This window comes from Cherax quadricarinatus, chromosome 37 (assembly GCF_038502225.1).
Source record: "Cherax quadricarinatus isolate ZL_2023a chromosome 37, ASM3850222v1, whole genome shotgun sequence".
Classification (NCBI taxonomy): domain Eukaryota; kingdom Metazoa; phylum Arthropoda; class Malacostraca; order Decapoda; family Parastacidae; genus Cherax; species Cherax quadricarinatus.
The window spans coordinates 1,448,645-1,475,021 of NC_091328.1; the positions used below are offsets into that span (position 1 = coordinate 1,448,645).

General features: G+C 39.5%; 1 protein-coding gene across 4 annotated transcripts in view; it reads right to left on the minus strand.

Annotated features, from left to right (window-relative positions):
• Nucleotides 1-26,377, minus strand: part of bbc (choline/ethanolaminephosphotransferase 1 bbc) — a 70,453-nt gene that overhangs the window by 34,658 nt on the left and 9,418 nt on the right. For all 4 annotated transcript variants that reach the window (XM_053796067.2, XM_053796074.2, XM_053796059.2 and 1 more), the window contains exons 2-5: nt 23,312-23,890; nt 20,118-20,265; nt 18,967-19,089; nt 16,034-16,137 (exon numbers count right to left, since the gene is read on the minus strand). In XM_053796067.2, the coding sequence (XP_053652042.1) occupies nt 16,034-16,137; nt 18,967-19,089; nt 20,118-20,265; nt 23,312-23,533 (597 nt within the window). In that variant the 5' untranslated portion in view covers nt 23,534-23,890. The remainder of the gene's footprint in view (nt 1-16,033; nt 16,138-18,966; nt 19,090-20,117; nt 20,266-23,311; nt 23,891-26,377) is intronic.

Below are 26,377 nucleotides of genomic sequence, written 5' to 3' on the forward strand. Positions count from 1 at the left end.
AATAGAAGAAAAACCCAGGGGGTGTGTGTGTGTGTGTGTGTGTGTGTGTGTGTGTGTGTGTGTGTGTGTGTGTGTATATTATTAAAGTATATATATATATATATATATATATATATATATATATATATATATATATATATATATATATATATATATTTTTATATATATATATATATATATATATATATATATTTTTTTTTTTTTTTAAAAATGGGCCCTTTTTCCCCCCGGGGGGGTGACCGCAAAAAAAAAAATTCCCCAAAAGGGGAAAAAAATCATTATTTTAACACTTTTTCCCCCACTCAAAACCTTTTTTGCAGAGGGTTTTTAAAAAAACAGGCCCAAACATAAAAATAAAAACTTAAAAATTTCCCCCCAAACGCCAAATCCCCAAACCCCCCTTTAAAGTGGGGAGTGTTTTCATTTTCCCCGGGCCGTCCATTATATGAAAATAAAGTTTCCGAACCCCCACTAAAATTCCCCCGTTAAAACTAAAAAGATCCCAAAACCTTCCCCCTCCCTTTACCCCATTCACGCCCCCGCCGTTGGGAAACCGCCCTTCCCACAAAAAATTAATTCCCCCTTTTTCCCCCAATTTTCCAGGCTTTTCTCCCCCCTTTTTTCCCCCAAGATTTAAGTTTTTCCCTGTCATTCTTTCTGATTCCCTTTTCTAAATGACAAAATTAAACAACAACCCCCTTTTCTCCCTTTTTGACTAATACTTTATTAACTCCACACCCTTCCCTTTCCCCCCCCCCAATTTTCGGATAATATTTTTCACCACACAGCCCCTTTTTAAAAATCTTTTACGCTCCAACCGCCCCCTCGCTGCTGCATTTAACCCCCCAAGCTTCACACCCATATAAGAGGGTTTGGAATACTATATTTCCCCATTCCTTTTTTGCCTCCATGGGTAACTGCTTTTTGACTCCAAATTATACCCCCAAAGCACTAACTCACCTTTTTTTCCCCCCCCAATTTTATATTAACCCCATCCTTTATAACCATCCACGAACCCCCAACTCCCAAGATCTGAAAGGGAACCCCTTTTTCCCCCACCCCCCTTTCCCCAAATTTGATATCCAATTTTTCTTTATTTTAAATCATTTGGGCACCCCATCACCTTACTTTTTTATGTTCACCCCAACTTTTTACCCCCTTTCACACATTCCCCAAAATCATCCAATTTAAACCTTTTTAATTTTTTTTTTTAGAATTTCCCCTAACACAGTATTCACAAAAGTAACTGTGTCAAATTTTACTTTGAATTTTATTCCCAAATTTCCCCCCCCTCTCCCAAACACCCACATTTACTTCCCTTTAAAAACCCCCCTTTTATAAATAATTAAACAACCATGGGGACATTACAAATCCCTGTCTTTTAAATCCCCAAAAAAAGTTTTCCCCCCTTTTTACACACCCTAACCTGAGCCCCACTATCTTATAAAAAATCTTTTAAAAGCATTTAATAACTTTTCCACCCCCTTCCTATCTTTCAAAATCTGCCACATTTTTCCCCTATCCACTCTATCATATGCCTTTCTAAATCCATAAATGCAATAAAACTTCTACCTTTATTCAAATACTGTTCACATATATGCTTCTAATGTAAATGACTGATCTTACATATCCCCACCCACTCTGAAACCTCCTTGCTCATCCGCAACTTGCCCTGTCTTACCTCTAATTCAATTATAAATTTGGAACAGCATAATTTTCCTGGCATACCAAGTAAGCTTTTATTCCTCTATAATTTTTTACAGTCTCTTTGTCCTCTTTCCTTTATATAAAGGACTATACATGCCTCCCGCCAATCTTGTAGTACCTTTCACATGATTTATTAAAACAAAAGTACCAACCACTCCAACACTATATCCTCGCTTTTAACATTTCCTGTCATGATCCCACTACTGAAGCTGCTTACCCCCTTTCATTTAATGTAAAAGAATAAGAAGAAGAAAATTGTCAAAGTGGGAAGTCTGAATGTGCGTGGATGTTGTGCAGATGATAAGAAAGAGATGATTGTGGATGTTATGAATGAGAAGAAGCTGGATGTCCTGGCTTTAAGTGAAACAAAGCTGAAGGGGGTGGGAGAGTTTCAGTGGAGAGGAATAAATGGGATTAGGTCAGGGGTTTCAAATAGAGTTAGAGCTAAAGAAGGAGTAGCAATAATGTTGAAGGATAAGCTATGGCAGGAAAAGAGGGACTATAAATGTATTAATTCAAGGATTATGTGGAGTAAAATAAAGATTGGATGTGAAAAGTGGGTTATAATAAGCGTGTATGCACCTGGAGAAGAGAGAAGTGTAGAGGAGAGAGAGAGATTTTGGGAAATGTTGAGTGAATGCGTGGGGAGTTTTGAATCAAGTGTGAGAGTAATGGTGGTTGGGGATTTTAATGCTAAAGTGGGTAAAAATGTTATGGAGGGAGTAGTAGGTAAATTTGGGGTGCCAGGGGTAAATGTAAATGGGGAGCCTTTAATTGAGCTATGTGTAGAAAGAAATTTGGTAATAAGTAATACATATTTTATGAAAAAGAGGATAAATAAATATACAAGGTATGATGTAGCACGTAATGAAAGTAGTTTATTAGATTATGTATTGGTGGATAAAAGGTTGATGGGTAGGCTCCAGGATGTACATGTTTATAGAGGGGCAACTGATATATCGGATCATTATTTAGTTGTAGCTACAGTTAGAGTAAGAGGTAGATGGGAAAAGAGGAAGGTGGCAACAACAAGTAAGAGGGAGGTGAAAGTGTATAAACTAAGGGAGGAGGAAGTTCGGGTGAGATATAAGCGACTATTGGCAGAAAGGTGGGCTAGTGCAAAGATGAGTAGTGGGGGGGTTGAAGAGGGTTGGAATAGTTTTAAAAATGCAGTATTAGAATGTGGGGCAGAAGTTTGTGGTTATAGGAGGGTGGGGGCAGGAGGAAAGAGGAGTGATTGGTGGAATGATGAAGTAAAGGGTGTGATAAAAGAGAAAAAGGTAGCTTATGAGAGGTTTTTACAAAGCAGAAGTGTTATAAGAAGAGCAGAGTATATGGAGAGTAAAAGAAAGGTAAAGAGAGTGGTGAGAGAGTGCAAAAGGAGAGCAGATGATAGAGTGGGAGAGGCACTGTCAAGAAATTTTAATGAAAATAAGAAAAAATTTTGGAGTGAGTTAAACAAGTTAAGAAAGCCTAGGGAAAATATGGATTTGTCAGTTAAAAACAGAGTAGGGGAGTTAGTAGATGGGGAGATGGAGGTATTGGGTAGATGGCGAGAATATTTTGAGGAACTTTTAAATGTTAAGGAAGAAACAGAGGCAGTAATTTCATGCACTGGTCAGGGAGGTATACCATCTTTTAGGAGTGAAGAAGAGCAGAATGTAAGTGTGGGGGAGGTACGTGAGGCATTACGTAAAATGAAAGGGGGTAAAGCAGCTGGAACTGATGGGATCATGACAGAAATGTTAAAAGCAGGGGGGGATATAGTGTTGGAGTGGTTGGTACTTTTGTTTAATAAATGTATGAAAGAGGGGAAGGTACCTAGGGATTGGCAGAGAGCATGTATAGTCCCTTTATATAAAGGGAAAGGGGACAAAAGAGACTGTAAAAATTATAGAGGAATAAGCTTACTGAGTATACCAGGAAAAGTGTACGGTAGGGTTATAATTGAAAGAATTAGAGGTAAGACAGAATGTAGGATTGCGGATGAGCAAGGAGGTTTTAGAGTGGGTAGGGGATGTGTAGATCAGGTGTTTACATTGAAGCATATATGTGAACAGTATTTAGATAAAGATAGGGAAGTTTTTATTGCATTTATGGATTTAGAAAAGGCATATGATAGAGTGGATAGAGGAGCAATGTGGCAGATGTTGCAAGTATATGGAATAGGTGGTAAGTTATTAAATGCTGTAAAGAGTTTTTATGAGGATAGTGAGGCTCAGGTTAGGGTGTGTAGAAGAGAGGGAGACTACTTCCCGGTAAAAGTAGGTCTTAGACAGGGATGTGTAATGTCACCATGGTTGTTTAATATATTTATAGATGGGGTTGTAAAGGAAGTAAATGCTAGGGTGTTTGGGAGAGGGGTGGGATTAAATTATGGGGAATCAAATTCAAAATGGGAATTGACACAGTTACTTTTTGCTGATGATACTGTGCTTATGGGAGATTCTAAAGAAAAATTGCAAAGGTTAGTGGATGAGTTTGGGAATGTGTGTAAAGGTAGAAAGTTGAAAGTGAACATAGAAAAGAGTAAGGTGATGAGGGTGTCAAATGATTTAGATAAAGAAAAATTGGATATCAAATTGGGGAGGAGGAGTATGGAAGAAGTGAATGTTTTCAGATACTTGGGAGTTGACGTGTCGGCGGATGGATTTATGAAGGATGAGGTTAATCATAGAATTGATGAGGGAAAAAAGGTGAGTGGTGCGTTGAGGTATATGTGGAGTCAAAAAACGTTATCTATGGAGGCAAAGAAGGGAATGTATGAAAGTATAGTAGTACCAACACTCTTATATGGGTGTGAAGCTTGGGTGGTAAATGCAGCAGCGAGGAGACGGTTGGAGGCAGCGGAGATGTCCTGTTTAAGGGCAATGTGTGGTGTAAATATTATGCAGAAAATTCGGAGTGTGGAAATTAGGAGAAGGTGTGGAGTTAATAAAAGTATTAGTCAGAGGGCAGAAGAGGGGTTGTTGAGGTGGTTTGGTCATTTAGAGAGAATGGATCACAGTAGAATGACATGGAAAGCATATAAATCTATAGGGGAAGGAAGGCGGGGTAGGGGTCGTCCTCGAAAGGGTTGGAGAGAGGGGGTAAAGGAGGTTTTGTGGGTAAGGGGCTTGGACTTCCAGCAAGCGTGCGTGAGCGTGTTAGATAGGAGTGAATGGAGACGAATGGTACTTGGGACCTGACGATCTGTTGGAGTGTGAGCAGGGTAATATTTAGTGAAGGGATTCAGGGAAACCGGTTATTTTCATATAGTCGGACTTGAGTCCTGGAAATGGGAAGTACAATGCCTGCACTTTAAAGGAGGGGTTTGGGATATTGGCAGTTTGGAGGGATATGTTGTGTATCTTTATATGTTTATGCTTCTAGACTGTTGTATTCTGAGCACCTCTGCAAAAACAGTGATAATGTGCGAGTGTGGTGAAAGTGTTGAATGATGATGAAAGTATTTTCTTTTTGGGGATTTTCTTTCTTTTTTTGGGTCACCCTGCCTCGGTGGGAGACGGCCGACTTGTTGAAAAAAAAAAAAAAAAATATATATATATATATATATATATATATATATATATATATATATATATATATATATACACAATAAGATGACAGTAAACAGGTGATTTCAAAATATGCAAAACAACCACTCTGAAAGAATAGAGAAATTCCAAGCGCTTTCGTGACTACTCACATTATCAAGGAACTCCTTGATAATGTGAGTAGTCACAAAAGCGCTTGGAATTTCTCTATTCTTTCAGAGTGGTTGTTTTGCATATGCATATATATATATATATATATATATATATATATATATATATATATATATATATATATATACACACACACATACAGTGGACCCCCGCATAGCGACTTTAATCCGTGCAAGAGGGCTGATTGTTATGCGAAATGTTCGGTATGCGAATGAATTTTCCCCATAAGAAATAATGGAAATCAAATTAATCCGTGCAAGACACCCAAAAGTATGAAAAAAAAAAATTTACCACATGAAATATACATTTTCCCACACACAAAGAGAAGGATACATGCACAATAGTAGAGTAGTACATGCACAATATATATTGTGCATGTACTACTCTACTAAATGAAGAATAAATGACACTTGCCTTCATTGAAGATGCAGCAATGACTGATGAGACACTGTCCTGGGAGTGCCTTTTCCTCCTGAGTACTGTAGGTCCTGTTTGGCATTTTCTTCCAGAACAGGCCTTATCACACTGTGTATGCCACTACGATTCTTAAATCTCTCAAACCAACCTTTGCTGGCTTTAAATTCACCAATATGAGCACTAGTTCCAGGCATTTTTCCCTGTTCACCTGGGTGTTAGTCGACTGTGAACCATTAACTAATATTTTTAATTTATCTCTTCAAACAGGTGTAGTGTCTGATATGTGGAAGATGGCTAATGTAACTCCTATTTTTAAAACAGGGGACAAGTCGTTACCGTCAAATTACCGCCCAATAAGCCTGACCTCAATTGTAGGCAAATTACTAGAGTCAATTATAGCTGAGATTATAAGAAGCCATCTCGATAAGCATAGCTTGATTAATGATACTCAGCATGGATTCACAAGAGGCCGGTCTTGTCTAACTAATTTATTAACTTTCTTCAGTAAAGCTTTTGAGGCTGTTGACCACAATAAAGAATTTGATATTATTTACTTAGATTTTAGTAAGGCTTTTGATAGAGTTCCGCACCATAGACTGTTAAAGAAAGTGGCAGCCCATGGCATTGGGGGAAAAGTGCTCTCGTGGATCGAGTCATGGCTCACTGACAGGAAGCAGAGAGTGTCCATAAATGGGGTTAAATCCGAGTGGGGATCTGTAACAAGTGGCGTTCCACAGGGATCAGTCTTGGGCCCGTTGTTGTTTATAATATATATCAATGATCTTGATGAGGGAATTACTAGTGATATGAGCAAATTCGCCGATGACACAAAGATAGGTAGGATAATTGATTCAAACGTAGATGTTAGGGAACTTCAGGAGGATTTAAACAAACTCTATTCTTGGTCAGAAAAGTGGCAGATGCAGTTCAATGTAGATAAGTGCAAGGTTCTGAAGCTTGGGAGTGCCCATAACCCTAGTACTTATAAATTAAATGATGTAGAACTTAGCCATACAGATTGCGAAAAGGACTTGGGGGTTATGGTGAGCAGCAACCTTAAACCAAGACAGCAATGCCTAAGCGTACGTAATAAGGCAAATAGATTACTGGGATTTATATCAAGAAGTGTAAGCAACAGAAGTCCAGAGGTCATACTGCAGCTTTATACATCATTAGTAAGGCCTCACCTTGATTATGCAGCTCAGTTCTGGTCTCCGTATTACAAAATGGACATAAATTCGTTAGAAAACATTCAGCGTAGGATGACTAAATTAATACATAGCATCAGAAATCTTCCTTATGAAGAAAGATTGAAGACTCTTAAGTTACATTCACTTGTTAGACGAAGAATGAGGGGAGACCTGATCGAAGTGTATAAGTGGAAGATAGGTATTAATAAAGGGGATATTAATAAGGTCTTGAGGATGTCTCTCCAAGAGAGAACCCGCAGTAATGGATTTAAATTAGATAAGTTTAGATTTAGAAAGGACATAGGAAAGTATTGGTTTGGAAATAGGGTAGTTGATGAGTGGAACAGTCTACCTAGTTGGGTTATTGAGGCTAGGACTTTGGGTAGTTTCAAATCTAGGTTGGATAAGTACATGAGTGGGAAGGGTTGGATTTGAGTGGGACTTTCACATCAGAGCTTATTTCTTGGGTAGCATTGAAAATCGGGTTGGGTAAATGTTTTGTTAGTGGGATGAATTGTAAAGGACCTGCCTAGTATGGGCCAGCAGGCCTCCTGCAGTGTTCCTCCTTTCTTATGTTCTTATGTTCTTATGGTGTGGGTTGCATCCTGGGAGACAAGATTAAGGACCCCAGTGGAAAGAAGTTAGACAGTCTTCGATGACACTGACTTTTTTTGGGTTATCCTGGGTGGCAAATCCTCTGGGGTTAATTGTTTCTTGGTATTCTCAATAAGCCACACCAACAACGGTGCTACAGCAGCAGCAGCAGCAGCAGCAGCAGCAGCAGCTGACGGTGGTACAGCAGCAACAGACGATGCTACAGCAGCAGCAGACGATGCTACAGCAGCAGCAGACGATGCTACAGCAGCAGCAGATGATGCTACAGCAGCAGCAGACGATGCTACAGCAGCAGCAGACGATGCTACAGCAGCAGCAGACGATGCTACAGCAGCAGCAGACGATGCTACAGCAGCAGCAGACGATGCTACAGCAGCAGCAGACGATGCTACAGCAGCAGCAGACGATGCTACAGCAGCAGCAGACGATGCTACAGCAGCAGCAGACGGTACTACAGCAGCAGCAGCAGCTGATGGTGGTACAACAGCAGCAGCAGCTGACAGTGCAGCAGCACCTGACAGTGCAGCAGCAGCTGACAGTGCAGCAGCAGCTGACAGTGCAGCAGCAGCTGTACCACCAATAGTAGCAATGGTTGATTGGGGTTTATTATACAACCTGGCCAGCTCGGAGACACGCACTCCACTTTCATACTTATCAATGATCTTTTTCTTCATCTCTATAGTAATTCTCACCCTTATTGTTGTAGGGTTGGCACTAGAAGCTTTCTTGGGGCCCATGGTCACTTATTTTCCAGAAAAAATCACCAAAAACACTGTAATAATACGAAATGTTCCGATTGTATGCTTGGATGTTACCGCGGAGGCTGGCTGGTAAACAATGCCACCGGCGGAACATGTGAGCGTGGCTCAGGCCGCACATTGGACGCGTCTCAGACGAAGAGCGGTGAGCGGGTTTTTGGGCGGTATGCGAGGCAAAATTTTTGCGAAAAAAGCGAGCGGTATGCGGATTGTACGGTATGCGATGCGTGCGGTATGCGGGGGTCCACTGTATATATATTCATTCTTTCTTTCAACACACCGGCCGTATCCCACCGAGGCGGGGTGACCCAAAAGAAAAAACCAAAGTTTCTCCTTTCAAATTTAGTAATATATACAGGAGAAGGGGTTACTAGCCCCTTGCTCCCGGCATTTTAGTTGCCTCTTACAACACGCATGGCCTACGGAGGAAGAATTCTGTTCCACTTCCCCATGGAGATAAGAGGAAATAAACAAGAACAAGAACTAGAAAGAAAATAGAAGAAAACCCCGAGGGGTGTGTGTGTGTGTGTGTATATATATATATATATATATATATATATATATATATTAAGGTAGTAGGTTGGTAGACAGCAACCGCCCAGGGAGGTACTACCGTCCTGCCAAGTGAGTGTAAAACGAAAGCCTGTAATTGTTTTACATGATGGTAGGATTGCTGGTGTCCTTTTTTCTGTCTCATGAACATGCAAGATTTCAGGTACGTCTTGCTACTTCTACTTACACTTAGGTCACACTACACATACATGTACAAGCACATATATACACACCCCTCTGGGTTTTCTTCTATTTTCTTTCTAGTTCTTATTCTTGTTTATTTCCTCTTATCTCCATGGGGAAGTGGAACAGAATTCTTCCTCCGTAAGCCATGCGTGTTGTAAGAGGCAACTAAAATGCCGGGAGCAAGGGGCTAGTAACCTCTTCTCCTGTATATATTACTAAATGTAAAAGGAGAAACTTTCGTTTTTCCTTTTGGGCCACCCCGCCTCGGTGGGATACGGCCGGTGTGTTGAAAAAGAAAAAAAAAAAAAAAAAAAAAATATATATATATATATATATATATATATATATATATATATATATATATATATATAGGGTTGTTGAGGTGGTTCGGACATGTAGAGAGAATGGAGCGAAACAGAATGACTTCAAGAGTGTATCAGTCTGTAGTGGAAGGAAGGCGGGGTAGGGGTCGGCCTAGGAAGGGTTGGAGGGAGGGGGTAAAGGAGGTTTTGTGTGCGAGGGGCTTGGACTTCCAGCAGGCATGCGTGAGCGTGTTTGATAGGAGTGAATGGAGACAAATGGTTTTTAATACTTGACGTGCTGTTGGAGTGTGAGCAAAGTAACATTTATGAAGGGATTCAGGGAAACCGGCAGGCCGGACTTGAGTCCTGGAGATGGGAAGTACAGTGCCTGCACTCTGAAGGAGGGGTGTTAATGTTGCAGTTTAAAAACTGTAGTGTAAAGCACCCTTCTGGCAAGACAGTGATGGAGTGAATGATGGTGAAAGTTTTTCTTTTTCGGGCCACCCTGCCTTGGTGGGAATCGGCCGGTGTGATAATAAATAAAAATATATATATATATATATATATATATATATATATATATATATATATATATATATATATATATATATATATATATATATATGTATGTATGTATGTATATATATATATATATATATATGTCGTGCCGAATAGGCAGAACTTGCGATCTTGGCTTAAATAGCAACGCTCATCTTGCCATATAAGACAAGTGAAAATTTGTGTATGTAATAATTTCGCCAAAATCATTCTGAACCTAACGAAAAAAATATATTTCACTGTGTTTGTTTAGTATTAAATTACTGTAAACAAATCTAAAATATATTTAGTTGGATTAGGCTAAAATAAATTGCTCTTTTTATAATAAGGTTAGGTAAGTTTTCTAAGTTCCTTTTGGTGCAAAATTATAAATTTTTACATCAACATTAATGAAAAAAATATATCTTTAAACGTATAAGAGAAAATTTTAGAAAGGACTTAATTATAAATGAGTTCTTGCTAATTGACCAGTTTTACATATTCGGCACGAATATATATATATATATATATATATATATATATATATATATATATATATATATATATATATATATATATATATATATATTATATATATATATATATATATATATACAGTGGACCCCCGGTTAACGATTTTAATCCGTGCAAGAGGGGTAATTGTTATGCGAAATAATCGCTATGTGAATGAATTTTCCCCATAAGAAATAATGGAAATCAAATTAATCCGTGCAAGACACCCAAAAGTATGAAAAAAAAATTTTACCACATGAAATATACATTTTCCCACACACAAAGAGAAGGATACATGCACAATAGTAGAGTAGTACATGCACAGTATATATTGTGCATGTACTAGTCTACTAAATGAAGAATAAATGACACTTACCTTTATTGAAGATGCAGCAATGACTGATGAGACACTGTGTCCTGGGAGTGCCTTTTCCTCCTGAGTACTGTAGGTCCTGTTTGGCATTTTCTTCCAGAACAGGCCTTATCACACTGTGTATGCCACTACGATTCTTAAATCTCTCAAACCAACCTTTGCTGGCTTTAAATTCACCAATATGAGCACTAGTTCCAGGCATTTTTCCCTGTTCACCTGGGTGTTAGTCGACTTGTGTGGGTTGCATCCTGGGAGACAAGATTAAGGACCCCAATGGAAATAAGTTAGACAGTCTTCGATGACACTGACTTTTTTGGGTTATCCTGGGTGGCAAATCCTCTGGGGTTAATTGTTTCTTGGTATTCTCAATAAGCCACACCAACAACGGTGCTACAGCAGCAGCAGCAGCTGACAGTGCTGCAGCAGCAGCAGCAGCTGACAGTGCAGCAGCAGCAGCAGCTGTACCACCAATAGTAGCGATGGTTGATTGGGGTTTATTATACAACCTGGCCAGCTCGGAGACATGCACTCCACTTTCATACTTATCAATGATCTTTTTCTTCATCTCTATTGTAATTCTCACCCTTACTGCTGTAGGGTTGGCACTAGAAGCTTTCTTGGGGCCCATGGTCACTTATTTTCCAGAAAAAGCACCGAAAACACTGTAATAATACGAAATATTCCGATTGTATGCTTGGATGTTACCGCGGAGGCTGGCTGGTAAACAATGCCACCGGCGGAACATGTGAGCGTGGCTCAGGCCGCACATTGGACGCGTCTCGGACGAAAATCGGTAAGCGGGTTTTTAAGCGGTATGCGAGGCAAAATTTTTGCAATTAAAGTAAGCGGTATGCGAAATAATCGCTATGTGATGCCATCGTTATGCGGGGGTCCACTGTATATATATATATATATATATATATATATATATATATATAAATATATATATATATATATATATATAAATCTGGAGTATCTGAGAGAGTTAGAGCAAAGGAAGGGGTAGCAGTAATGTTAAATGATCAGTTATGGAAGGAGAAAAGAGAATATGAATGTGTAAATTCAAGAATTATGTGGATTAAAGTAAAGGTTGGATGCGAAAAGTGGGTCATAATAAGCGTGTATGCACCTGGAGAAGAGAGGAATGTAGAGGAGAGAGAGAGATTTTGGGAGATGTTAAGTGAATGTATAGGAGCCTTTGAACCAAGTGAGAGAGTAATTGTGGTAGGGGACCTGAATGCTAAAGTAGGAGAAACTTTTAGAGAGGGTGTGGTAGGTAAGTTTGGGGTGCCAGGTGTAAATGATAATGGGATCCCTTTGATTGAACTTTGTATAGAAAGGGGTTTAGTTATAGGTAATACATATTTTAAGAAAAAGAGGATAAATAAGTATACAAGATATGATGTAGGGCAAAATGACAGTAGTTTGTTGGATTATGTATTGGTAGATAAAAGACTGTTGAGTAGACTTCAGGATGTACATGTTTATAGAGGGGCCACAGATATATTAGATCACTTTCTAGTTGTAGCTACACTGAGAGTAAAAGGTAGATGGGATACAAGGAGAATAGAAGCATCAGGGAAGAGAGAGGTGAAGGTTTATAAACTAAAAGAGGAGGCAGTTAGGGTAAGATATAAACAGCTATTGGAGGATAGATGGGCTAATGAGAGCATAGGCAATGGGGTCGAAGAGGTATGGGGTAGGTTTAAAAATGTAGTGTTAGTGTTCAGCAGAAGTTTGTGGTTACAGGAAAGTGTGTGCGGGAGGGAAGAGGAGCGATTGGTGGAATGATGATGTAAAGAGAGTAGTAAGGGAGAAAAAGTTAGCACATGAGAAGTTTTTACAAAGTAGAAGTGATGCAAGGAGGGAAGAGTATATGGAGAAAAAGAGAGAGGTTAAGAGAGTGGTGAAGCAATGTAAAAAGAGAGCAAATGAGAGAGTGGGTGAGATGTTATCAACAAATTTTGTTGAAAATAAGAAAAAGTTTTGGAGTGAGATTAACAAGTTAAGAAAGCCTAGAGAACAAATGGATTTGTCAGTTAAAAATAGGAGAGGAGTTATTAAATGGAGAGTTAGAGGTATTGGGAAGATGGAGGGAATATTTTGAGGAATTGTTAAATGTTGATGAAGATAGGGAAGCTGTGATTTCGTGTATAGGACAAGGAGGAATAACATCTTGTAGGAGTGAGGAAGAGCCAGTTGTGAGTGTGGGGGAAGTTCGTGAGGCAGTAGGTAAAATGAAAGGGGGTAAGGCAACCAGGATTGATGGGATAAAGATAGAAATGTTAAAACCAGGTGAGGATATAGTTCTGGAGTGGTTGGTGCAATTATTTAATAAATGTGTGGAAGAGGGTAAGGTACCTAGGGATTGGCAGAGAGCATGCATAGTTCCTTTGTATAAAGGCAAAGGGGATAAAAGAGAGTGCAAAAATTATAGGGGGATAAGTCTGTTGAGTATACCTGGTAAAGTGTATGGTAGAGTTATTATTGAAAGAATTAAGAGTAAGACGGAGAATAGGATAGCAGATGAACAAGGAGGCTTTAGGAAAGGTAGGGGGTGTGTGGACCAGGTTTTTACAGTGAAACATATAAGTGAACAGTATTTAGATAAGGCTAAAGAGGTCTTTGTGGCATTTATGGATTTGGAAAAGGCATATGACAGGGTGGATAGGGGGGCAATGTGGCAGATGTTGCAAGTGTATGGTGTAGGAGGTAGGTTACTGAAAGCGGTGAAGAGTTTTTACGAGGATAGTGAGGCTCAAGTTAGAGTATGTAGGAAAGAGGGAAATTATTTCCCAGTAAAAGTAGGCCTTAGACAAGGATGTGTGATGTCACCGTGGTTGTTTAATATATTTATAGATGGGGTTGTAAGAGAAGTAAATGCGAGGGTCTTGGCAAGAGGCGTGGAGTTAAAAGATAAAGAATCACACACAAAGTGGGAGTTGTCACAGCTGCTCTTTGCTGATGACACTGTGCTCTTGGGAGATTCTGAAGAGAAGTTGCAGAGATTGGTGGATGAATTTGGTAGGGTGTGCAAAAGAAGAAAATTAAAGGTAAATACAGGAAAGAGTAAGGTTATGAGGATAACAAAAAGATTAGGTGATGAAAGATTGAATATCAGATTGGAGGGAGAGAGTATGGAGGAGGTGAATGTATTCAGATATTTGGGAGTGGACGTGTCAGCGGATGGGTCAATGAAAGATGAGGTGAATCATAGAATTGATGAGGGGAAAAGAGTGAGTGGTGCACTTAGGAGTCTGTGGAGACAAAGAACTTTGTCCTTGGAGGCAAAGAGGGGAATGTATGAGAGTATAGTTTTACCAATGCTCTTATATGGGTGTGAAGCATGGGTGATGAATGTTGCAGCAAGGAGAAGGCTGGAGGCAGTGGAGATGTCATGTCTGAGGGCAATGTGTGGTGTGAATATAATGCAGAGAATTCGTAGTTTGGAAGTTAGGAGGAGGTGCGGGATTACCAAAACTGTTGTCCAGAGGGCTGAGGAAGGGTTGTTGAGGTGGTTCGGACATGTAGAGAGAATGGAGCGAAACAGAATGACTTCAAGAGTGTATCAGTCTGTAGTGGAAGGAAGGCGGGGTAGGGGTCGGCCTAGGAAAGGTTGGAGAGAGGAGGTAAAGGAGGTTTTGTGTGCGAGGGGCTTGGACTTCCAGCAGGCATGCGTGAGCGTGTTTGATAGGAGTGAATGGAGACAAATGGTTTTTAATACTTGACGTGCTGTTGGAGTGTGAGCAAAGTAACATATATGAAGGGGTTCAGGGAAACCGGCAGGCCGGACTTGAGTCCTGGAGATGGGAAGTACAGTGCCTGCACTCTGAAGGAGGGGTGTTAATGTTGCAGTTTAAAAACTGTAGTGTAAAGCACCCTTCTGGCAAGACAGTGATGGAGTGAATGATGGTGAAAGTTTTTCTTTTTTCGGGCCACCCTGCCTTGGTGGGAATCGGCCAGTGTGATAATAATAATAAAAAAAAAAAAAAAAAAATTAATTAATATATATATATGCATGCTTGTACATGTATGTGTAGTGTGACCTAAGTAGAAGTAGCAAGACGTACCTGAAATCTTGCATGTGTACGAGACAGGAAAAAAAAAAGACACCAGCAATCCTACCATCGTGTAAAACAATTACAGGCTTCCGTTTTACACTCACTTGGCAGGATGGCAGTACGTACCTCCCTGGGCGGTTGCTGTCTACCAACCTACTACCTAGGATGTATCAATTATTAAACGTAAAAAAGAAAACCTCTATAAAGAAAATGTTTCTTCTTTTTCAGGTCACCATACCTTGGTGGATCACAGCCGGAGGAGGAAAAAAAAAAAACGTGAATGGTGGCCATCTCTAGGATACTGAATTTGCTTCTGTTATTGTCCTGAAATGGTTGTTGTGTAGCACCCATGTTTACAGCAAGGAAATTTATCTTGCATTTGGCTATGTATGCATCACTGGTATATCAATCCTACACATGTATTTGTGTTCTTGAAGAATTCCAAGGTTATGCAATGCACAATTTACTGCACCCAACACCTAATTCTTTAGTCCCCTGTGGTAGTGGTGATTTTGGATTTGTAAGCCCGGTGATTTCTTTAATAGTTTTAGAAATAACAGCAGCCATGTCCAGGGACATCATCCACCTTAGACGTCTCATGAGCTTGTCCTTGAGGTACTCATTCACCTTATAAAGTGGTTGGTGTTTTGGTGTGTTTCCTGTAGACTTTATATGTCCAGCCTTGAATGATACATAACATTTGCAAAGATTTCCCTACAATAGTGTGCCTTTTTATCCATTCCTTCCACTCCTTCTGGCATCTTTCATGCATATTTGCTCACTTTCACATCCCTCCTGCTCATTAGCTTGCACCTTCCTTTTCACATCTCTAATAATTTTTCATGAATTCCTCCGGCTGCTTGCTTCCTCCCTCTTTTCAGTGTCCCTCCTGTTCATAACCCCCTTCCGTTCACTCCCATATCCCATATCTGCATCCCCTTCACAACCTTCTTGCTCCCTTCTTCATCCATATCTCTTGCTCCCTTATTTACTCAATTTGCTAATTCAAACCTATCATACACTGATTCACTCACCTGCTCATTCATCATGCAAGTTCCAAATGAACAGAAGAAACAACAGAATAATCTACACTGTATTATCAATGTTAAACATACCTTTAAAGACCAAACTCCTGATCCAAAAATAACAGAAATTAAGTGAATGATAATCACACCAAACTGGGCTTCAGTTACATCGACAAAACCAAATCGAAGGGTTCCTGAAAAAGAAAACTATTATTAATGTAGCACACATCAATGTCCAGAACAATTAATAAAGAAGTGAGAATCGAAAATGACAAGTTTATTGCTATTTAACCATCAATACATTGCTTTAATACACATTATTACCCAGCACTAGTTTTGTTCTCCACCACAATGGACTTGTTTTCTTTACCTTGATTAATTCCCCATCATATTACAGAAATCATTAGAAAGCAAACAAATAGTTAAAGTCAATTACAGAATTCACATTCCACAAACCATGTCTATAACTTGTTCCAAACCACTGACTATAAGCCACAGCAAATTAAATGAAAGTGAAAATATCCCCACCATTTATAGCCAGTGATGCTGGGTTCTTAATTAGACAAGCACTATATGGGGAGTGGCACACATGGTGGGGAGGTGGTCTGGTACACATGGAGAAGTCCCTATTCTTTAGATACCAACTTAGTTTACCGACCCCAGGGTTGCTTACGAAGATCTATACTTTGAGCTTAGCTCCCTCAGGTAAGTTGTGATTGGTAAATCTTGGCCTAGATATGAGAGAATGGGTGTGTGGCGAGTGCACAAAATAAAAAAAATTCTGCCTTCACATGGTGCATGATGAAAAAGTAAAATTCAGGAAGTAGCATGAAAGTGCACTCAAAGTAGTGGAAATATTTAATTTTTTTAGACTTTCCTGAGGATGGGTAAGTCCCCCCTATAATAATAATAAATAATATAGCAATAAGTACAGTGCCCGCACTCTAAAGGAGGGATATCTGCTGTTTAGATGAACATCTAAACTGTGGTATCTCCGCACCTCTGGCAAGACAGTAATAGTGTAAATGATGGTGAAGGTTTCTTTTTCAGGTCACCCTGCCTTGGTTGGGAAAGGCCAGTGTGTTTTAAAAAAATAATAGTAGGCAATTTGAGATGGAGAGGTTCTGACCGTTTAAGAGAACTGGGTTTAAATTATTTGTAATTTTAATCCTTGCTAACTACAGCAACTGAATTTTTACCAGTTAGGCGGACTTGAGTCCTGGAGGTGGGAAGTACAGTGCCTGCACTCTGAAGGAGGGATGGGGACATTTGCAGTTTGGAGGGGCATCTGAACTGTAGTGTCTGCACATCTCTGACAAAACAGTGACGGAGTGAATGATTCAAATTCAGATTTTTACTTCTTTTATGCAGTACACAGATAATCTAGTTTACATGTAATAAAGTACTGTTAGGCACAAAAGAAAGCCACTAGTATGCAATGCACTTCAGGGAAACTAATCCTAATGTTCATAGACCACTTAAGAACTAGACACAGATCATTTAGTAGGATTTCTTAAATGTACAGAGGTATCTAAATGAGCAACAGTACCATTTTAAAAGTCTGCATTAATATTTCAAACTGATTCAATGATCTTCAGTTAAATAGGATTTCTTAAGCAGTTAACTACTATTATATGAAAGGTACAATTTTAAAAGTATGATTTGTTGGTGAAAGCATTTCTTTATAAGGTCTTTAAAAAAACCAGTGCAGATAGTTCAGATCTATCTCATGGTATATCTTGATGGAAAAATCTATGAACCTTCAAGCTTTCATAAGTGGATTCCAACCTAGTGATGAATGCTCAAATACTGGCCTCAATGATGATGTATTATATGCCCTTGAAGCAATTATTATTACTGAGCTTTTGGGAAACCTATTACTTTCATTAATATTGCATACATCATTGGAATTACGTAAGTTATGTAGACCTTTGGCTACAGGCTGTGTTATGTCTAGCCCTTCTATCTTTCCTTACTAACACTGACAACTACATGTCTCCCTCTCAGTACAGAACCTGACAAAAATTATCCACTACCACCAATCTTCATCACCGTACAATTATCAGGGATGAATGAGTAACAAGTACTACAAACTTGGATCACCTGCTATGTGAAAGGTACAAGCCACAAAACATGCTCTGCACATAATTCTTACAAAAAATATCTTCTTTCAACAAACTGGCTGTATCCCACCAAAGCAGGGCAGCCCAAAAAATAAAAACAAAAGCTTCTCTTTTTAACTTCAGTAATGTACACAGGAGGTGGTGGTGGTTTGGTCATTTAGAGAGAATAGATCAAAGTAGAATGACATGGAGAGCGTATAAATCTGTAGGGGAAGGAAGGCGGGGTAGGAGTCGTCCTCGAAAAGGTCGGAGGGAGGGGGTAAAGGAGGTTTTGTGGGCGAGGGGCTTAGACTTCCAGCAAGCGTGCGTGAGCGTGTTAGATAGGAGGGAACGAATGGTATTTGGGACCTGACGAGCTGTTGGAGTGTGAGCAGGGTAATATTTAGTGAAGGGATTCAGGGAAACTGGTTATTTTCATATAGTCGGACTTGAGTCTTGGAAATGGGAAGTACAATGCCTGCACTTTAAAGGACGGGTTTGGGATATTGGCAGTTTGGGGGGATATGTTGTGTATCTTTACACGTATTTACTTCTAAACTGCTGTATTGTGAGCACCTCTGCAAAAACAGTGATTATTTGTGAGTGAGGTGAAAGTGTTGAATGATGATGAAATTATTTTCTTTTTGGGGATTTTCTTTCTTTTTGGGTCGCCCTGCCTCAGTGGGAGACGGCCGACTTGTTAAAAAAAAAAAAAAAAATTATGCGACATTTCCAGGCTCCTACAATTTCAGCAACAATTGCATTTCCCCTACTCATTCATTCACTTAGCAGAATAACCTTCCTTTCTCTAATCCATGCTTACTGTATTTATTTACAGAAGCTCAAGCACACAAGATGGCACAGGTTTATCTATCTTGCTTCCAATATGCATGTAGGGTACTAAATTTCATTTACACTCACCCGATACGTAAGTTTGCCAGTGTGCACAATAGAAGAGACTAACAGCCATCATGCACTGAAAGAACATCCAGTATGGATGGGTTCCCAGGCACACAGAACAGCATACCCCAAGAGAGACAAACACTGCAACAAACAAGACAATGTAAAAATTATAATGGTATCCAATACTGACAAGGTGATGAAAAAGGAAAAGAGCAACATTTTTGCATCTTCATTGCTGAAAAGTTCTGCTTGTACAACAAGCTTCTTCAGTTGAATACAGGCAAATATAACACACAAAATGATATAGTAGCAGTTTTGATGTGATCAATCTGTCAGCTGATTAATCACGTCAAAACTACTACTGTTTCCTGTATTACATTTACATGTATTTAACTGAAGAAGCCTTTTGTGCAGGTGAAAATTTTCAGCAATAAAGATACAAAAATGGTGCACCAATCTTATTCATCAGTACAAAGTATTATAAATACTAAATAAATTAATCTTGCTTGCAATAGGTAGTTTGATGAATTATAAAATAATACAGGTAAACAATAACTTTTACTTTCTTCTCATTACAAATACATGACCACCGTACAAAACTTAAACTAATGAAATAATGGTGTCCTTCAACACTTGTTTGTACTAGATGAACATGTGACAAGTGGGGTAACAGTGAAGTACCTGGTGGCATATCATGAAATAATGCTAGGGTAAGCAAATGATACTGACCTTGATAAATATTTTTTCTTTGAATCAATTAACAAATACAAAAAGGAAGAAGTAACAAACTATTATTTAACTTTCAGCATAATTCAGTGAAATTTATCTTGGCTTTTAAGCAAACAAAAGCTCACTGTAACACTAAGCTATGAACTGGCACAGTACAGGAATTCAGTTTTTAAATACACTTGTGTCATGAATTGCTCTCACTATCAATCCAAGTATATGTCTACATTTTTAATGGTTCGTTATGACTGGGACTTATTTATTTATCAGGCCATTAACTTAACATCTTCAAAGCACTGATTAACTTCAATCAAAAGACCCTATAAAAACATCTGAAGAATATCAAACTAAGTATCTGATACAAGATCACATTAATGGAAATGAAATTGTTCAATGAGTATTAAAGTCATACCAAATATTGTAAATAATTAAAATTGTCCCACCTGTAGAAAGTGAATCACAGCCATGATCAAAGAGCTCTCCGAGCGGAGAAGATGTGCCAGTGCGTCTTGCTTGCTTCCCATCAATTGCATCGAGGCTCTGGTAGATAAACAGCCCTAGAGCACAAAGAAAACAGGCCCAACGAGGCACCTGCCAAAATAAAATATTTGTAAGAACACTAACAAAAAACTGTGTGTGAAGGGGTTATTAGCCCCTTCCTCCTGACATTTTAGTTGCCTCTTATGACAAACATGACTTACAGAGGAAAAATTCTCTTCCACTTTCCCATGGAGAAAAATATATATTGCATAAAAAGTTTAAAGACAAACTAAAAAAAAAATGCTCAAAAACACTAATTGCCCTCTTTGGTGGATAAACAGTACAAGTATAAAGGGAGATATGATACAGAGGAACCTCGGTTTTTTGTATTACCTGGAGAGAGTTCCGGGGGTCAATGCCCCTGTGGCCAGGTCTCTTGGTGGATCAAGGCCTGATCAACCAGGCTGTTACTGCTGGCTGCATGCAATCCAACGTATGAACCACAGCCCGGCTGGTCAGGTACTGACTTTAGGTGCTTGTCCAGTGCCTGCTTGAAGACAGCCAGGGATCTATTGGTAATCTCCTTTATGTATGCTGGGATGCAGTTGAACAGTCTTGGGCCACTGACACTTACTGTGTTGTGGCTTACTGTGCTAGTGACACCCCTGCTTTTCATTGGGGGGATGTTGCATCGTCTGCCAAGTCTTTTGCTTTTGTAGGGAGTGATTTTCGTGTGCAAGTTTGGTACTAGTCCCTCTAGGATTTTCCAGGAGTATATAATCATGCATCTCTCCCGCCTGAGTTCCAGGGAGTACAGGTTCAGGAACTCCAAGCGCTCCCAGTAATTGAGGTGTTTTATTTCAGTTATGCATGCTGTGAAGGTTCTCTGTACATTTTCTAGGTCAGCAATTTCGCCTGCCCTGAAAGGTGCTGTTAGTGTGCAGCAATATTCCAGCCTAGATAGAACAAGCGACCTGAAGAGTGTCATCATGGGCTTGGCATCCCTAGTTTTGAAGGTTCTCATTATCCATCCTGTCATTTTTCTAGCAGATGCGATTGATACAATGTTATGGTCCTTGAAGGCGAGATCCTCCGACATGATCACTCCAAGGTCTTTGACGTTAGTTTCTCGCTCTACTGTGTGGTTGTAATTTTTTTTTATACCTGATGAAGTTTTAATTTCCTCACGTTTACCATATCGGAGTAATTGAAATTTCTCATCGTTGAACTTCATACTGTTTTCTGCAGCCCATTGAACGATTTGGTTGATGTCCGCCTGGAGCCTTGCAGTGTCTGCAATGGAAGACACTGTCATGCAGATTCGGGTGTCATCTGCAAAGGAAGACGATGCTATGGCTTACATCCCTGTCTATGTCAGATATGAGGATGAGGAACAAGATGGGAGTGAGTACTGTGCCTTGTGGAACAGAGCTTTTCACCGTAGCCACCTCAGACTACTCTGTTGACTACTACTACTCTGTTCTATTTGTCAGGAATTTAAAGATTCATCTACCAACTTTTCCTGTTATTCCTTTAGCACACATTTTGTGCGCTATTACGCCATGGTCACACTTGTCGAAGGCTTTTGCAAAGTCTGCATATATTACATCTGCATTTTTTCGTCTTCTAGTGCATCTAGGACCTTGTCGTAGTGTATGCCCTGGTTTTCGTAGGATTTGGTTTTCGACAGCTTTTTTTGGCAAAATTTTGTCCCAGTTTTTGTACATCCACTCGGTTTTCATAGAGTTGCTGTGCCAAACGCGTTTGCCTGCCCGCACCCACACAAAGCATCACATGGGTTGAGACTCAGTCTGCCTGTTCCTCGTTGAGTGAGCATCACCCCGCGCATTCATCCAAAACATTTCATAATAATCCATTGTTTTTTGTACTCGTTTATTAAGTGCGACTGCTAAATAAGCCACCATGGGGCCAAAGAAAGTTCCGAGTGCCAGCCCTTTGATAGAGAAGGCGAGAATCACAATAGAATTCAAGAAAGAACTTGTAGCAAAGTACGAAAGTGCTGGTACTGTACTTCTCATCTCCAGGAATCATGTCCAGCCTGCCGGGCTGGACTTGATTCCTGGACAATATTCAATATTCAAGGACAATATTCAATATTCAAGGGAAGAACTAAACCCATATGGGTTATACAGTGCTCAGGGGAATGAGAGGTAACAAGGTTTAATCCACATAGGGAGAGAAGAGGTCCATTTCCATACAGCCTGAGACCCTTAGTGGTATCAAGGAACTGTCTTTGAGGGGATAAAAGATTATAAAATGATACAAAAGGATAAAGATATCTTAGCATATGAACCAGAAGAAAACAAGGCCACATTTATAAACAGAGATAAAACCACTGTCAGAATACTAATACTGTACATTAATTATTATATTCATGGGAAAGAGCTAAATCTATAGGGGTCATGTAGTGCCTATGAAAGGAAGGTAGTCTAGACTGATCCAAAGAAAATAGTTAGTTCAAATTCCATGTATTTGGAGCCCATCAGAAGACTGTAATTGTATATAAAAGGTAATGATACAACTACTGGAAATTTTAAAGCTTTTACACTGACTGAACACTGATTATGATGCACCAAGAGTATAGCTCTTGTAGCTACAAATACATAAACACCAATTGAGCAGCAAAACTTAATCCATTCCTCTTTTTAATGTGTAACTATATAACTGGTACAGCATTACTGATGAAAAGGTGCATTGGATTTAGATAGAACACACTATACTGTGGATAAAAATTATACATTAACAACTAAAGAACAATGTTCATGCCTCATGTTTGGTATAGGCTCTAAAGATTTCAAGGAATATGATTTACCCATTACTTGATAGGAGTGAATGGAGACAAATAGTTTTTAATACTTGACGTGCTGTTGGAGTGTGAGCAAAGTAACATTTATGAAGGGGTTCAGGGAAACTGGCAGGCCGGACTTGAGTCCTGGAGATGGGAAGTACAGTGCCTGCACTCTGAAGGAGGGGTGTTAATGCTGCAGTTTAAAAACTGTAGTGTAAAGCACCCTTCTGGCAAGACAGTGATGGAGTGAATGATGGTGAAAGTTTTTCTTTTTCGGGCCACCCTGCCTTGGTGGGAATTGGCCAGTGTGATAATAAAATAAAAAAATTACTTGCACTATTCACTTACCTCCTGCTTAGCATCTGGGCTGTAGTATACTAAGAGTAATGAGGTGATGACGTTGATCAGCAGACCGGCAATGGTGATGAGATTAGGAGCAAGAGTCATGGAACACTGTTCAACCAGATAGCACCACCACTTCTGCATCATGGGGTCCATCAAAGAACTTGATGCACAAGAGTACTTGTGTTCCTCCAGCCGGCGTAACTGTACGTGGCTCAGCTGACCCATCGTGAGAATTTGGAGCCTTGCTTTTGAAGACACTTGTGATGGTGTTGACCTACTAGTTTAGTCTGCACTTTTCCACCAACAGGAAAAAGAAGAAAAAAAAGAAAAGAAAAAAAATATGCTTGACTTGTATATTGCAAAATAATTCCTTTATCAGAAGCTTTTCAATAAAGTCATTCTGAAACACCACTATGCTTTTATCACATCTAAAAAGCCATAGATATATAATTTTCTACTATCCACGTTCCCTTCTGTCATCTTCACTATAGCAATGAACATTATTTATAGACATCAGTCTTCTCTCTTAACTGGTAGTTGTGCTACCAACTGTTTTCATCACAGGAACATCCAATGTCACACCTGAAAAATTAGAGAAACTATATATCATAGAGAAAATCGTTATTTCTGACTTTTTACATTTTACATTTGACGTCAAATGAAAAAAGTGACTCCAATAATTCTATACTTTAAATTGTGTATATAGGGTATAATTTCTTATTCAGTAATATTCAAAACAGGCATTAAAGCTAGGTATGTGTTGAAGTATCTTTTTTTTTTTTTTTCAACAAGTCGGCCGTCTCCCACCGAGGCAGGGTGACCCAAAAAAGAAAGAAAATCCCAAAAAAGAAAATACTTTCATCATTCAACACTTTCACCACACTCACACATTATCACTGTTTTTGCAGAGATGCTCAGAATACAACAGTTTAGAAGCATATACATATAAAAATACACAACATATCCCTCCAAACTGCCAATATCCCAAACCCCTCCTTTAAAGTGCAGGCATTGTACTTCTCATTTCCAGGACTCAAGTCTGACTATATGAAAATAACCAGTTTCCCTGAATCCCTTCACTAAATATTACCCTGCTCACACTCCAACAGATCATCAGGTCCCAAGTACCATTCGTCTCTATTCACTCCTATCGAACACGCTCACGCACGCTTGCTGGAAGTCCAAGCCCCTCTCCCACAAAACCTCCTTTACCCCCTCTCTCCAACCCTTTTGAGGACGACCCCTACCCCGCTTTCTTTCCCCTATAGATTTATATGCTTTCCATGTCATTCTACTTTGATCCATTCTCTCTAAATGACCAAACCACCTCAACAACCCCTCTTCTGCCCTCTGACTAATACTTTTATTAACTCCACACCTTCTCCTAATTTCCACACTCCAAATTTTCTGCATAATATTTACACCACACATTGCCCTTAGACAGGACATCTCCACTGCCTCCAACCGTCTCCTCGCTGCTGTATTTACCACCAAAGCTTCACATCCATATAAGAGTGTTGGTACTACTATACTTTCATTCATTCAGCTGATTTTAATGGCACTGATATCAGCCTAAAACTGAGTATCGATATCGGAGAGCTTACGTTAATTTTGATGGTATCAGTACTTGTATCAGCTAATTTTTAAAGTATTGGTATCAGCCTAATACTGAGCATTACTACATATTGACACTACAATTTTGTATTGTAGTACTCTACCTCAATATTACATTTGAACATAAAGATGAAGGAGCACTGTAGACAACCCCTCTCACTTATGTATTTATCCACCCAATTTTTGAAGTTACCTAAATACTTGTCTAAGCAGTAATTTACACTAATTGCCCTAATCTCCAATTACCAATGGTTCTTTAATATACAGTACAAAGTTTTGCTCCTGAAAATTATCATTACATTTATTAATCTTCAGATTATTTAATTATATTAAACCTAGCATTCAAAACATCTCCATTCAACTATATAACAAGAGAGAATGTAAGAGCTTTATGTGTGTGAGAAGGAGTCATGTGTGAGATGTAAGAGCTTGTGTGTGAGAGGGAGTCATGTGTGAGATGTAAGAGCTTGTGTGTGAGAGGGAGTCATGTGTGAGATGTAAGAGCTTGTGTGTGAGAGGGTGTCATGTGTGAGATGTAAGAGCTTGTGTGTGAGAGGGAGTCATGTGTGAGATGTAAGAGCTTGAATGTGAGAGGGAGTCATGTGTGAGATGTAAGAGCTTGAATGTGAGAGGGAGTCATGTGTGAGATGTAAGAGCTTCATGTGTGTGAGAAGGAGTCATATGCAAGATGTAAGAGCTTCATGTGTGTGAGAGGGAGTCATGTGTGAGATGTAAGAGCTTGTGTGTGAGAGGGAGTCATGTGTGAGATGTAAGAGCTTGTATGTGAGAGGGAGTCATGTGTGAGATGTAAGAGCTTGTACGTGAGAGGGAGTCATGTGTGAGATGTAAGAGCTTGTGTGTGAGAGGGAGTCATGTGTGAGATGTAAGAGCTTCATGTGCAAGATGTAAGAGCTTCATGTGTGAGAGGGAGTCATGTGTGAGATGTAAGAGCTTCATGTGTGAGAGGGAGTCATGTGTGAGATGTAAGAGCTTCATGTGTGAGAGGGAGTCATGTGTGAGATGTAAGAGCTTCATGTGTGAGAGGGAGTCATGTGTGAGATGTAAGAGCTTCATGTGTGAGAGGGAGTCATGTGTGAGATGTAAGAGCTTCATGTGTGAGAGGGAGTCATGTGTGAGATGTAAGAGCTTCATGTGTGAGATGTAAGAGCTTCATGTGTGAGAGGGAGTCATGTGTGAGATGTAAGAGCTTCATGTGTGAGAGGGAGTCATGTGTGAGATGTAAGAGCTTCATGTGTGAGAGGGAGTCATGTGTGAGATGTAAGAGCTTCATGTGTGAGAGGGAGTCATGTGTGAGATGTATGAGCTTGTGTGTGAGAGGGAGTCATGTGTGAGATGTAAGAGCTTGTGTGTGAGAGGGAGTCATGTGTGAGATGTAAGAGCTTCATGTGTGAGAAGGAGTATGTGTGAGATGTAAGAGCTTCATGTGTGAGGAGT